The sequence below is a fragment of the Chrysemys picta genome, chromosome 11 (assembly GCF_011386835.1).
Source record: "Chrysemys picta bellii isolate R12L10 chromosome 11, ASM1138683v2, whole genome shotgun sequence".
NCBI classification, from domain to species: domain Eukaryota; kingdom Metazoa; phylum Chordata; order Testudines; family Emydidae; genus Chrysemys; species Chrysemys picta.
The window spans coordinates 17,845,175-17,860,789 of record NC_088801.1 but is presented as its reverse complement, the minus strand read 5'-3'; the positions used below and the strand labels follow the sequence as shown (position 1 = coordinate 17,860,789).

At 44.4% G+C, this 15,615-nt stretch overlaps 2 protein-coding genes across 6 annotated transcripts in view; one reads left to right on the top strand and one right to left on the bottom strand.

The window, feature by feature from the left end:
• MGAT5 (alpha-1,6-mannosylglycoprotein 6-beta-N-acetylglucosaminyltransferase) overlaps positions 1-15,615 on the bottom strand; it is a 259,845-nt gene that overhangs the window by 155,973 nt on the left and 88,257 nt on the right. The window lies entirely within an intron of this gene.
• Positions 2,247-6,673, top strand: LOC135974320 (uncharacterized). The gene is made up of 2 exons (XM_065561604.1): positions 2,247-2,790; positions 2,848-6,673. The coding sequence occupies exons 1-2, from the start codon at positions 2,599-2,601 to the stop codon at positions 5,782-5,784; spliced, it is 3,129 nt and encodes a 1,042-aa protein (XP_065417676.1). The 5' UTR covers positions 2,247-2,598; the 3' UTR covers positions 5,785-6,673.

Genomic DNA, 15,615 nt, shown 5'->3' with positions numbered 1-15,615 from the left:
TTTCATGGCTGTGAATTTGGTAGGGCCCTATACATTCGGCTTCTTCCTGATCATGCAAATTCTGACTTTTATACCCTTACACCAATAATGCTATATACCATATCACCAGAGCCACCCCACGCAAGTAGAGTGGGGAAAAAATTCTATATATATCTGCATATTGTGCAAACAACATAGGAAGAATATGAGGAAGTTGATTAATTAATAACAAATAAAAAGTATAAAATTCAGAATTCAGAAAATGTTACAGAAAATTTGACAGATTGTCTTTACCTCATGACAATGTGGGAAGGGGGAGAAAAGGACATAACTATACAAGAATTACAGTGCTGGCCTAAACTGTGAATGTACTGGAGTTTGCCTATTTATGGCACTATCTCGAGAATTTACATTATTCAATAGATGCTACCATTACGCTGTTAATCATGCAAAAATAGGTTTAAAATGTGTAATTATCTTCTTTTCATAACTTTAAAATCAAATGGTTTTCTGATCTGTAATTTGACATGTGGTAGAATTTTCAATTATAATTCATAAGCAAAGATTCACTTGCTTTACACTGGGTTTAGTTTTGTCATATGGTTTTTAGTGTTTCTAATTAGTTTTTAATCAGCAGTCAAATATTTGTGCAAACAAGAGAAAGTTTCTGTGGAAAGGCTGTTAAGTTTAAAGTTAAGGAAAGCTACCCGAAAAGAAAATGAATTGCACCTATTTTAAGGATGCTCCAACAATGTATATCTTCTTTCATTGATACTGTTTTCTTTGCCTTCCAAAGACCATAACAAGTGAAAGCACAGAGAGTACTAAATTAAAAAAAAAAAATTCTATCCATATCTATATCTAGAGAGAGAAAGAGCACGCGCGTTCGCTCATATTTTGAAATATGTGTCAATATATATATACATAACATATTGTAAAGCATTTTTATATAAATGTTAATAATTGAAAAATTTAAAAAAACAGTCACATTGGAGCAGAGTGACAGAAAAAGATTAAACAGTTATCAACGTGATTTTAAGGTCCAATTTCTTGCAGCCTGTCTGGAAAGGCTGTGTTTCTCAATCTTTTTGAGCTGGTGACCCCCTTTGGGCTTAAAACAAAACAAAACATGAAACCCTCCCCCCACTAGAAAAAACTTTCAACCCCGTTGTGACAGTATACCCCATAAGGCTTTATGGGGAGGGGGTGCTTATAAATGTATGTATGACATAACTGGAATATGTTTTATGCTGCCTGTGCCATGTAACATATCTCCGTAAGGGTTGTGATCTACTATATCGATTCATCCTATTTGTACGTATATATCATTTTCTACTCGAGCTTAAGAATATGGGCTGTATGCTTGCCTGATTTCTAAGTAAGCTTTGTGAGGCATTTGGTCAGCTTCTTTAGGAAGGAATTTGCCAGGTTAAGTACCTGATCAGGAGACACTTAGGGAACAATGCATCTTGGAATGCTCCAATCCACATGAGAAGTCTTCCTGGAGACATGCAAGATGCCATGTGGACAATGCAAAGACTGAGTCATGCAGGGGCATGTGACTTGCCCAGGTGACTCCAAAACTCCATCTTGGAGCTGGGCTTTGCATAGGAGGGAGGTCTCCACCCACAAGAGAGAGTCTACTTAAACCTGTGGGAGACCCCTCCATTTTGTCTTCAGCTGGCTAAAGAAGGAGCCTCTCCACCCCCCCCAGGATACTTGAAGGAGACTGAAACAAAGGACAGTAACTGCAGGGGGTGTGAGTGATTGCTGGACCCAGGCTAAAAGGAGATTAGCCTGTAAAAGGGAGCACTCTGGAACTGGTGAGGAAATTATCTGTATTCAGTTTGATTAGGCATAGATCTGCGCATTTTATTTTATTTTGCTTGGTGACTTACTTTGTTCTGTCGGTTACTACTTTGAACCACTTAAATCCTACTGTCTGTATTTAATAAAATCACTTTCTATTTAGTAATTCACTCAGAGTATGTATTAATACCTGGGGGAGCAAACAACTGTGCATATCTCTCTATCAGTGTTATAGAGGGCGAACAATTTATGAGTTTGCCCTGCATAAGCTTTATACAGGGTAAAACAGATTTATTTGGGTTTAGACCCCATTGGGAGTTGAGCATCTGAGTGCTAAAGACAAGCGCACTACTGCGAGCTGTTTTCAGGTAAACTTGCAGCTTTGGGACAGGTGATTCAGACCCTGGGTCTGTGTCTGGAGCCAGACAAGAGTGTCTGGCTCAGCAAGACAGGGTGCTGGAGTCCTGAGCTGGCAGGGAAAACAGAAGCAGGGGTAGTCTTTGCACATCTGTTGGCAGCTCCCAAAGGGGTTTCTGTGATCCAACCCGTCACAGTGGCGTAGTCGAGCAGGATCTGTGCACAGTTGATTGCTTTGAGATACTGGTAGTGATTTTAAGTGAGTTTTAAGTGTGGTGGCTGGAGAACAGACAAAGTGGTTACTGGTTTGTTATTTTCTGTTTGCTTATTTCGGGCAAGGGAAGTAGGGACAGAAAAGGAAGCTCTCTGTTAACTAAGAATCCCCTGAGCTGAGTGCATCTCAGTTTCAGTGAACTACAGAGGGGTTGTGGCCCAGCACAAGAAAGCAGGACAATGAGTACTAGTGATCTCAGTTCCTGTGAACTGCAGAGTGGTTGTAGCCCAGCACGAGAAAGCAGGACAATGAGTACCAGTGACGCTGCTATTAAACTAAAGCTGGCCAGGTTGGAAGCAAAAGAGAGAGAAAGTGAACATAAGAGACGGCTGGAACTAAGACAATTAGAAATTAGTGCCATGGAGGCAGAGGCAGCGAGAGAGGCAGCGAGGGAGGCAGCGAGGGCGCGAGCGGCGGCGGAGGCAGAGGCAGCTGCCCACGAGAGGGCTATGGAGGCCCAGAGGGAGGCCCGGAAGCATGAACTGGCTGTTATGGAGTCAAAGAGACGAAACCCTCCCCCTGCTAGCTCCACTTCCCCAAAAATCCACAAATGGGAGCGGCTATGTCCACAGTATGATGAGTCCAGCGATATCGCCGAATATTTCATCACCTTTGAGAGACTGTGCACCCTCCATGCCATCCCTGAAGATCAGAAGATGACCACATTGATAGCAAAACTGACTGGCAGAGCTCTGGACATATTCAATAAGATGCCTATTGATGATGCTTCAAACTATGGTAAATTTAAGGATCTGGTTTTGAAACAGTTTCAGGTTACACCTGAAACCTACAGGGTTAAATTCAGGAGCCTTAAGAGGGGATCTGGATTAAGTAATGTGGCTTATGCCAATGAAATGAGAGATTTGGTAGATAAATGGGTGCGGGGGAGAGGCATTACCAGTTTTGAAGGGATGTGTGATCTAGTTACTCAGGAACATTTCCTGAATATGTGCAGTGATGAGGTAAAACAGTATTTGTGGGACAAAAAGGTAAATGCAGTGGGTGAATTAGCTGAGTATGCTGACTCTTATGAACAAGCCCAAGCTGCAATCAAACACAAACCACTGGCAGAAGGGTATAAGGTTGGGGGAAAGCAGAATCACCGTTTTACCCCTGGGTCTGGGAAAAAAGAGGCTGGGCGGTCACCTCCCCATTCCCCTGGTACTCGACCCAAATTTCCTGTGCAAGCAGAGGAGCCCAAGAGGTGCTATCATTGTAAGTCCACTGAGCACCTGAGGAATAAGTGTCCCTTACTGAGTGAAGCTGCGGCTTCTCAGAGCCAGGCTGTGGCCTCTTTCCACACAGGATTTGTAAAGCTTGCTTCCACACAACCCAGCAATGAGCATATGCATGCTGTTAAATTGAATGGTCAAATGCTTCTTGGATTAAGGGACACGGGTGCTGAGATTTCTGTGGTCAGGAGGGACCTAATCCAGGAGAAGGATCTGTTGCCAGGTAAAATGGCAGAATTAGAGCTGGTAGGGGGTTACAAAGTCCTTGCACCTTTAGCTAAAGTACACATGCAAACTCGGGATTTGCAGGCTGAGCTGACTGTTGCAACGGTGGCAAACAATTTTGCACCGTTTCTACTGGGGAATGATTTCTTTAGTGTGGCAGAATCTGTCCCAGGGTTGGTTAGCAGTGAGAAGGAATCTTGTGCTAAAAGCCCCAGAGAGGGGGGTGAAGTCACACGGACTGCTGGGGGAATAGGAGAGTGTCTCTTAGGTTCCTCTGCAGCAGTAAAGGATGCAGCTTCGGGGGCAGGGCTGGTTGTGGCCAGTTCCTGTAGCCCTGGGGCTCAAGGGAAGTTCCAGAGGGAGGAGCTGGATGAAGCCAGCTCCTGTCCCCTAATCATCTCCCCTGGGGAGGGGGATGTACCACCTTGTAGCAAGGAGGCCACCACAGCTGCTGACTGCCAGGAAGTTGCAGGTCAGCAGGGGGCTGGGCCTGCCCTGGGGTGCACAGAGGCGTGTGTCCCAAAGGTGGAAGTTGGGGTCCTGGGGACCGCTGTGGTGGGAACAGGCCCCAAGGACTCTATAGCTGAGTGCCAGCCCAACCCGAGTGGAAGGGGAGGGATTTTGCTGGCCAGCGAGAGGTCTGTCGTAGCTGGTAGCTGTGAGTCCACAGCTGGGGCAGGATCACCTTCCCTTTCAGGGGACACAAGAGTGTTGGACCCAGAGGGGAGATCAAAGAGGGAAGCCCAGATGGAAGGTCAGGGGGGGCCAGAGAGTCCACCCACCTTTTGTGGGGAGGGGCTTTCCCAGGAGGAGGGTGAAAAGTCTGCATTCGAAATGCCAGCCCCCTCTCCTGTGGATCAGGTTTTAAGGGAAACCTGGGGGTCAGGCCTCCAGGATGAGGGGGTCTATCCAGCTGACCCATTGGAAACAGAAAGTGGGGTGCCCAAAGGGGTTCAGAGCACCCCAGGGAAACCTGCTGTTCTTGCTACACTTGCAAGAGATAAAACTCTCTCTCCAAGACAGGGGAGGGGAAATCTCTTCATGGGAGGAACTTCACAAGGGAGTGGGGCCCAGCCCAGAGAAACTCCAGAGGGAGGGGCCGAGGACAAGTATGGTTGTAGTACACCCTTTCCTGGCCAAAGACCCAAGCACATGCCCGAACTAGAAGTCTTCCCCAAAGAGGCAGAGGAATCTGCATCAGAGGGTCTACCAGAGGGCACAGAGAACTGGGAAAATGCAATGGGTGCTAAACAAGTCAAATTGAGTGAACGAAGCCTGTCCACTGTAGATTTGCTGTTAACCTTGTGTCTTTTGCTAATTCACCTATGGGATAAAACAAAAGAATTCACACTAGTGGTAAACCCTTTAAAGATGTGGAACATATTTGATTTGTGGAATAAGCTGTTATACATGCTGGGGATGGTGACAGGACAGCCCCACCAGCGTGTTACTTTACAGCCCATACCTGTAAAAAGCAGCAAAAGCATAACAGGCCTATGCTGCTGTGTAGAAGGGGAAACTGAGGCACACCGCCTCATGGCATTGGTGGCTAAATGCCAAGATACCTCCACGTTAATGAGTATTGCTGCCTGCATTCTGTTAGCAATACTACATCCCTACCTGTTTGCAAGCACCTGGGGACCAGGGACCCCAAAACGGGCTAGAACCCCCAGGAGTGACACCATATGGTTTCAAGGTACTGAAAGGAAGTGTGACCAGAAACAAACAGAAATTTTACAGGTACTGCCTCCGCCATGGACAGTGTCCAAGTCTCTGGCAGTAAGTTCAGGGGGAGGGTGTGACAGTATACCCCATAAGGCTTTATGGGGAGGGGGTGCTTATAAATGTATGTATGACATAACTGGAATATGTTTTATGCTGCCTGTGCCATGTAACATATCTCCGTAAGGGTTGTGATCTACTATATCGATTCATCCTATTTGTACGTATATATCATTTTCTACTCGAGCTTAAGAATATGGGCTGTATGCTTGCCTGATTTCTAAGTAAGCTTTGTGAGGCATTTGGTCAGCTTCTTTAGGAAGGAATTTGCCAGGTTAAGTACCTGATCAGGAGACACTTAGGGAACAATGCATCTTGGAATGCTCCAATCCACATGAGAAGTCTTCCTGGAGACATGCAAGATGCCATGTGGACAATGCAAAGACTGAGTCATGCAGGGGCATGTGACTTGCCCAGGTGACTCCAAAACTCCATCTTGGAGCTGGGCTTTGCATAGGAGGGAGGTCTCCACCCACAAGAGAGAGTCTACTTAAACCTGTGGGAGACCCCTCCATTTTGTCTTCAGCTGGCTAAAGAAGGAGCCTCTCCACCCCCCCCAGGATACTTGAAGGAGACTGAAACAAAGGACAGTAACTGCAGGGGGTGTGAGTGATTGCTGGACCCAGGCTAAAAGGAGATTAGCCTGTAAAAGGGAGCACTCTGGAACTGGTGAGGAAATTATCTGTATTCAGTTTGATTAGGCATAGATCTGCGCATTTTATTTTATTTTGCTTGGTGACTTACTTTGTTCTGTCGGTTACTACTTTGAACCACTTAAATCCTACTGTCTGTATTTAATAAAATCACTTTCTATTTAGTAATTCACTCAGAGTATGTATTAATACCTGGGGGAGCAAACAACTGTGCATATCTCTCTATCAGTGTTATAGAGGGCGAACAATTTATGAGTTTGCCCTGCATAAGCTTTATACAGGGTAAAACAGATTTATTTGGGTTTAGACCCCATTGGGAGTTGAGCATCTGAGTGCTAAAGACAAGCGCACTACTGCGAGCTGTTTTCAGGTAAACTTGCAGCTTTGGGACAGGTGATTCAGACCCTGGGTCTGTGTCTGGAGCCAGACAAGAGTGTCTGGCTCAGCAAGACAGGGTGCTGGAGTCCTGAGCTGGCAGGGAAAACAGAAGCAGGGGTAGTCTTTGCACATCTGTTGGCAGCTCCCAAAGGGGTTTCTGTGATCCAACCCGTCACACCCGTACCTTCAGCTTTGGCCACAGGACTTCAGCATCCTTGCGAGGCACATGGCTGAAACACGTACATTCACTACCCAGGGCACCCTGTAGCGTGGGGCCCCAAGTAGTTGCCCTGCTTCCTAACCCCAATGCCGTCCCTGCTTGCAACCCCCTAAACCCATCCCACGACCCCCAGGTTGAGAAACACTGCTGTATAGGATGGGAGCTCCATTTACAAGTTATGTAACATAAAAGATCTTAAAGGTGTCAGTTGTCCAGAGTAGCAATGCATTTTTGGCACTGATATAGCAAGCTCTGGATTTTGGACCAATGCAATTTTTGATTGCCATTAAGCACTTGCTCTAGATAGAGGGTCTGACAAACTGACAATATCCTGCAATATCCAGAACAAACCTTATGGAATTAAGTTAAACTTTACTGAATCAACTTGAACATTACTGAATTAGAATTAGTACCTTTGGGGTCAATTGTATTAAAAATGCAGTTCTATGTATTATTATAGAATCACATGTAACTCTTCTAGGAGCAGAGGGACGCTAATGTAATTCCTTCCATTATTAGCCATTTGAAGACACCTCCTGGAGAGGTTTGTATATACTAGTTCAAACTGAATTCTCCAAGGAACCAACAGATAAAGGATTTTAGGGTAAATAGCCTGGTTTTAAATAGACTCCAGGCCTTCTTCCTGATTGTGCAAATGGACAGGTCCATAGAGAGCTCCAATCCTTAGGGAAGACTCTGTGCTTGATCTGAGCTGAAGCTGTAACGAACTTGAAACCATGAGGAAACCCCTTGGATAGGATTTTGAAGGACTGCTCCTGTCAGAGCCCATGTTAGGGTTGGGGTGATCTCTAGTAAGCTTATTAGCATGCATGGGGGGGGGGGAGGGGATGGGGGTTAATTGTTTTTAAATGTGTTTTCTCTGTAGTGATTTTAAATTGACTTGCATACGAAGTGCTGTGTGGTACCTTATAATGGTGGGCAATTACTCTGTTACTAGTCTCTGAAGAGAAACTAAGCAGGCCTGCTTAGGCAGAGTCTCTGGCTTGGATGTCACAGTATAGTTAGGGGTCCATGCAACTTGGAATACCCTGGTCAGAAAGGTATTTCCACTCAAGAGAAGAGAAAGCCAGAGGAGAATGAAGCCTAGAGCAGGTGCCCTTGCTGGTCCACAGAAGAGGAACAGAGGTGCAGTTGCCCTGAACTGTGACAGAGGGCCAGGGATGATTGCTGATATTAAAACATTTAAGTGTTTTGGAACCATCATGTTGAGCACATTGTTAGCCTCTGTAAATGCATGTTCTTATTACTGTTGCCCTCAGGTTCCCTGCCTTCCCATTAATCTCTCTGAAATTTCTAAAGCTAGAAAACAGTTCATATAATGTGCCACCTAAAATTTTGAAACCCCAGCTTTTAAACAGCATAAAGAATTAACCTTTAAGCCTAACTGTTCCCATGATATTGGCTGTTAAAGTCATGCCTGATGATAAAGCAGAGGAGGTGAAATTATGGAAGCAAGATGGTAATCAGAAACACCTTATTTTAAAACATATCACTCATGGGAATTTACTGGAATTCTGTTCCCCTATAATTTTGTTAAGGAATATTTCATATGTAAAGCTTCTTGATAATTAAGTGGAAGATTGAGCATCAGTCTAGCATCCTCTCCCACTAAAGTCAGGGTTTTAGTATTATGCCATTGGTGACAACATAAACTAATTAGATTTCCATATTCAAAAGGAATGACAGTGACCCAAAAAAAGTTAGCTAGAGAAAATACTGATGGCTCCTAGGGAAGGCCGAGACAATGCTACCATGGTAGGTCTTTAATGACAGAGCCTTGAAAAACGACTGGATTGACATTCAAATAGACTCCACCCTACAGGACTAGGCAGCAATAATGGGGAACCAAATGTGTTTACTGGCCCATACCTCAATAGTTCAGGTCTCACTGAGCCACAGAAGAATGTTCAAATTACCTAAAGGGCAGCAGGTGCCAGTCACTTAAAAGATCCATTCAGAAGAGGGCTCTAAGATATATTAGCAGGGTTTAAAATGATCTGTGTGGCTAAGTGGCAAACCAAGCATAAAGCATTTTAAAATTTTATTCATAACTTGTTCCAAACTAGGAACGGACCAATTTAAAAATGATTATGCCTGATCCACTCTGGCCAGGCAAACAACATTTAAACAGAGTTACAATGAATATGTTAAACAGTTACACGAATGTAATTTAAAGGCAGGGCTCCAGAGGCCATTGCCACTAATATCAGATCGAAGGGAAAAAGGAGAGCAAGGAACCTGCACAAAAGTACAATGCCGAAGGAGTAAAACTAGAGATAAGGTAGGTGAATTCAAGATTAAAAAACAATGTTGCCTGCAGTGCGGTGGTGTACAAAGTACAGTGAGAAGAGTAACAAAAAAAAAAGGGCCTTCTACAGTGCTGCCAACTGCACTAATTGGAGCAGACTGCAGAGAAGGGAAACAGGCAAGCACCTGAAAGTTATCACTTGGGTGCAAATTAAAAAGCAGAAGGGGAAGCTAAGAATGTGTGCCTATCTGATGTGATGAAAACAAGAAATTTGCCCATCCACCCACCCCCATTTATACTATTCTAATGTTTAAAAAGAAAAGTACACAACAAACCAAAGTTAAAAGATGCCCATGTCTAGAACACCGGGTATAAAATAGAGGAAATATTTAAAATCAGTTAAAAAAATATGATGTTGTGTGAAAATTAAAATTTACTGGCTATTTTCACAAGGAGACAAAACAAACGGAAGCATCAGGAGAGTTGTGATTGTTTAATGGCTATTAAAGGCTGAGGCTTCAGATACATGGTAACAGTTTGGGGAGGCTTTCATTGAATAGTGGATCAACATCTTCTGACTACTGTGATAAATACTGACCATTAACAAGGATTTGGCCTTTAAATAAAATAGTTATGTATATTAAAAGTTTGAGACTTAATTCGATGCACTGCCCAATGGACACCCAACTCAAGTATGGCATTATTCTTAATCATTCTTCTTTAAACAGAGCACTAGTCATACGGTCATTGAAAATACTTTATTGCAAACATCTTAATCCTTCATCTTCAAAATCCCCAGTTTGCACATAAAATGTGTGAAGCTGCAAAGTATATATCTATTTTTTAATTATTGTTACTTTGCACTTACATAGCACCTGTTTAACTAAGGATCTCACTCTCTTTTCTTAAACAAAAACAGTAAGTTTGTTTCCTGTGAAGTAGGTTAGGATTAGAGCGGAGGTGGGCAAACTACGGCCTGCAGGCCGGATCTGTGAGCCCTGCACCGCGCTCAGAAGTGGCCGGCACCACATCCCTGCGGCCCCTGGGCGGGGGGGGGGGGGGCGCACGCGTAGCCCTCCGCCCCACCTCCCCCAGGGGCCGCAGCACTTCCTGGAGAGGTGCGGGGCCGGGGACAGGGCAGGCATGCAGGGAGCCTGCCCTGGCCCCAGTGCACGCCGCTGCCACCCCGGAGCCACTTTAGGTAAGCGGCGCTGGGCCGGAGTCCAAACCCCTCCTGAACCCTAACTCCCTGCCCCTCGTACACCCTGCACCACTCCTGCACCCCAACCCCCTGCCCTGAGCTCCCTGCTGCACCCCTGTGCACCCCAACCCCCTGCCCTGAGCCCCCTCGTACATCCCGCACCCCTCCTCTGCCCCAATCCCTTGCCCTGAGCCCCTTCCTGCCCACCTCACCACCTCCCACACCCTGCACTCCCTCCCGCACCCCAACCCCTAACCCTGCATACAATTTCCCCACCCAGATGTGGCCCTCGGCTCAAAAAGTTTGCCCACCCCTGGATTAGAGACAGATCATTTGCCACGTCACTGAGCTATAGCTGTCTCTGCTACAGTACCTGACCTCTGTGATCGTGTACCAGATAATTCCACATCAGTATGTACAACAGGAAATGAATCACAGGCAAGTGAAATTGCAGGGGAAATTTAGCTAATGACATTCTGTGTACTTGAATTTTGGCTAGAGCACATTAATGCAACCCTAATTTTACAAAAAATGCTATGAAACCTCTGATGACAGGTGACACTTTATGTTTTGCTGATCAGCTGAGGCTACAGCACCCTTACTTAATGATGGAACATTGGCTAAGTACTGATTTAAAGGGAAAAGCACCACCTACTGAATAAACATCACCATTCTTTGCAGAAATCTGGGCTTTCTTTGTGGGCGGTCTTCCATACAATCTAACCCAACTCTGCTTAGCTTGTGATATTTAATGGGATCACAATACAAGTTGGTATGTCTGCAGGCTGTCAGACACAAATAAAAATAATCACAGAACAAGGGCTAGTTGTTATCTAAGCCACATAGCAATATAATAGTCAGCTGCCTAGGGGATGGTGACCTCAACCTCATGAGCAAACACATTCACAGAAACACCAGAATCTTCTCAGAGGAAACAAAGCAGTAATAGAAACTGCATGCCCTCCCAGCATCTCTGGCATCTGCTGTAAAGAGGTGCTTTCATCCCACACTGAAGTGAAAGAGGATACCCAAAAAGAAAATGAACGGCTCCTAACTACGTGAGCGTGCAGCCCTAATCTAGGGCATCGTAACTTCCTTGTACAGGTCTAGAAGAAACACCAGTAAGATTTCTCTTTGATAAAATGTTGAAGAGGAAATAATCTCAATGACTAATTAGCAATTAACTTGAGATAGCCTAAAAGGAAGACTACTCTCCATCACAATAGGTGACAAAGAAAGAAAGCTGAAAACACCTATGCCAGGAACACAGTTACATCAGATTTAAAGGGACAGCATCAACCTGAAGTTTAGCCTTTCCTCCCCCCCACCCTTTTTTTTTTTAAAAGCAAGAGTTTGATAATATGCCCATGTGGGAGCCCTTGCCAATATCTGTGGGTTTTACACATTTTCCCTACTTAAAAAAAAAATCTTTATTTCTTCTCAGTTTCTGTTTAAAGACCCACACAAACATGGGACAAAGGAAACAGTGAAACTTACTATATATAAGTGCTGTCAATAGTAGGTAAAAGATTCAGAGAAATGCATGATTAAACTTGGGACTAAATACCTGATTTTACTTTTTAAAACTGTTTTAGGAAATGTAATTTTATTAAGATTCAGCAAAAATCAGAACTGAAATGGAAAAGATCAGAGAAAACACACAAGCAATTGTCAAGTTTTAGATTATTTTTTATTCAGCGTCTCTTGAATCACTTCACACATCTAAACTGAGAAATCACTTCACACATCTGAACTGACAGATCAAGTTTCTCAGTAAATGGCAATGACAGATTTTAAACAGAGATAACAATTTATAGATAATCACAGTCACAGCAGACATAAGTACTGTGAACTGTAGTAAAAATCAGCAGTGGACTGAATCATACTGGGTTCAAGATAGTCTCTGAAGAGCATGATGTAAAGTTTGGATTTTGGACTACGCACAATTCACAGCAATTCACACCTACGCATTCCTTTGCTGAACCTTTTCTGATTCTAATCTCTCTTTTGAGATGAAGTGATCAGAAATGCATGCAGTATTCAAACTCTGGGCATACCATAGTCATTAGAAAAAATAATCCCAGCTATATATACACAAAATGATGGCGTCTAAATTAGCTGTTGCCACACAACAAAAAGATCTTGGAGTCATTGTGGATAGTTCTCTGAGAACATCTGCTCAATGTGCAGCAGCAGTCAAAAAAACTAATAGAACTTTAGGAACGATTAGGGAAAGGTGAGATAACATGACAGAAAATATCATAATGCCACTATGTCAGTGGTTCTCAACCAGGGTCTTTCACGGGGGTGCACCAACTCATCTGGATATTTGCCTAATTTTACAAAAGGCTACATAAAAAGCACTAGCGAAGTCAGTACAAACTAAAATTTCATATAGAATCATAGAAGATTAGGCTTGAAAGAGATCTCAGGAGGTCATCTTGCCCAACCCGCTGCTCAAAGCAGGACCAACACCCACTAACTCATCCCAGCCAGGGCTTTGTCAAGCTGGGCCTTAAAAACCTCTAAGGATGGAGATTCCACCACCTCCCCAGGTAACCCGTTCCAGTGCTTCACCACCCTCCTAGTGAAATAGTTTTTCCTGATATCCAACCTAGACCTCCCCCACTGCAACTTGAGACCATTGCTTCTTGTTCTGCCATCTGCCACCACTGAGAACAGCTGAGCTCCATCCTCTTTGGAACCCCCTTTCAGGTATTTGAAGGCTGCTATCAACCCCCCACCCCCTCACTCATCTCTTCTGCAGACTAAACAAGCCCAGTTCCCTCAGCCTCTCCTCGTAAGTCATGTGCCCCAGCCCCCTGATCATTTTTATTGCCCTCCGCTGGACTCTCCAATTTGTCCACATCCCTTTTGTAGTGGGGGGTCCAAAACTGGACGCAACACTCCAGATGCGGCCTCATCAGTGCTGAATAGAGGGCAATAATCACTTCCCTCGATCTGCTGACAATGCTCCTACTAATTGCAGCCCAATATGCTGTTAGCCTTCTTGGCAACAAGCGCACACTGCTGACTCATATCCAGCTTCTCATCCACTGTAATTCCCAGGTCCTTTTCTGCAGAACTGCTGCTTAGCCAGTTGGTTCCCAGCCTGTAGCGGTGCATGGGATTCTTCCTTCTTAAGTGCAGGACTCTGCACTTGTCCTTGCTGAACCTCATCAGATTTCTTTTGGCCCAATCCTCCAATTTGTCTAGGTGTCACTGGACCCTATCTCTACCTTCCAGCATCTCTCTCCCCACAGCTTTGTGTCATCTGCAAACTTGCTGACAGTGCAATCCATCCCATCATCCAGATCATTAATAAAAATGTTGAACAAAACCAGCCCCAGGACTGACTCCTGGGGCACTCCACTTGATACTGGCTGCCAATTAGACATCGAGCCGTTGATCACTACCCATTGAGCCTGACAATCTAGCCAGCTTTCTATCCACCTTATAGTCCATTCATCCAATCCATACTTTTTTAACTTGCTGGCAAGAATACTGTGGGAGACCGTATCAAAAGCTTTGCTCAAGTCAAGATATATCACGTCCACTGCTTTCCCCATATCCACAGAGCCAGTTATCTCATCATAGAAGGCAATTAGGTTGGTCAGGTATGACTTGCCCTTGGTGAATCCATGTTGACTGTTCCTGATCCTCCAAGTGCTTCAAAATGGTTTCCTTGAGTACCTGCTCCATGATTTTTCCATGGACTGAGGTGAGGCTGACCAGACTGTAGTTCCCCAGGTTCTACTTCTTCCCTTTTTAAAAGATGGACACTATATTTGCCTTTTTCCAATCGTCTGGGTCCTCTCCTGATTGCCACGAGTTTTCAGAGATAATGGCCAATGGCTCTGCAATCACATCAGCCAATTCCCTCAGCACCCTCAGACGCACAAGTCCATGGGTCCAGATCTAATGTATGTCCAACTTTTCTAAATAGTTCGTAGCCCCCTGTTCTTAGGGCTGCTCACCTCCTCCCCATGCTGTGCTGCCCAGGACAGCAGTATTGGAGTTGATTTTATCTGTGAAGACCGAGGCAAAAAAACCATTGAGTACTTCCGCTTTTTCCACATAATCTGTCACTAGTTTGCCCCCCTCCGCCCCGGTTCATTAAGGGTTCCACACTTTCCCTGAACTTTTTCTTGTTGTTAACATACCTGTAGAAACCCCTCTTGTTACCCTTCACATCCCTTGCTAGCTGCAACTCCAGTTGTGTTTTGGCCTTCCTGATTACACCCCTGCATGCTTGAGCAATATTTTTATACTCCTCCCTAGTCATCCGTCCAAGTTTCCACTTCTTGTAAGCTTCCTTTCTGTGTTTAAGCTCACCCAAGATTTCACTGTTAAGCCAAGCTGGTCGCCTGCCATATTTGCTATAGACAATGACTTGTTTATACTGTTCTATATATAATCAGCGGTTCTCAGACTGTGAGCGAGTTTGTTTTAATGGGGCCACCAGGGCCAGCATTCGACTGACTGGAGTCCAGGGCAGAAGGCCAAACCCTGAGCCCCACCGCACGGAGCTGAAGCCAAAGCCTGAGTTAACTGAGGTGAAACTTGGGGTGTTCAAGACAAATCAGATTCCTGAAAGGAGTACAGTAGCAGAAAGATTGAGAACCACTGCACTATGTAAATACATGGTACGCCCACACCTAATGTACTGAGTGCAGTTCTGGTCACCTCATCTAAAAAAAAAAGATACATTAGAACTGGAAAAGGGGCAGAGAAGGGCAACAAAAATGATTCAGGGTATGGAACAGCTTCTATAGAAGGAGAGATTATAAAGACTGGGACTGTTCAGTTTAGAAGAGAGACAACTAAGGAAGGATGAGATGGTCTATAAAACCACAAATGGCATGGAGAAAGTGAATAAGTGTTATTTACCCCTTCACATAACACCTGATGAAATTAACAGGCAGTAAGTTTGAAACAAACAAAAGGAAGTACTACTTCACACAACCTGTGGAACCATTGAATGTTGTGGGGCTAAAAGTATAACGGGATTAAAAAAAGAATTAGATAAATTCATGGAGGATAAGTATAATCAATAGCTATTAGCCAAGATGGTCAGGGTGGAACTCCATGTTCTGAGTGTCCCTAAACCTCCAACTACAAGAAGCTGAGACTGGATGACAAGGGATGGATAACTTTGAAATTACCCTGTTTTGTTCATTCCCTCTGAAGCATCGGGTATTAGCCACTGTTAGAGACAGGATATGGAGATAGATGG

Bases quoted from the DNA above. Each gene is read 5' to 3' on its own strand.
- LOC135974320 (XM_065561604.1), top strand. From the start codon at position 2,599: ATGAGTACTAGTGATCTCAGTTCCTGTGAACTGCAGAGTGGTTGTAGC. The intron at 2,791-2,847 runs GCAGCGAGAGAG...GCGGAGGCAGAG, and splicing joins TTAGTGCCATGGAGGCAGAG to GCAGCTGCCCACGAGAGGGC.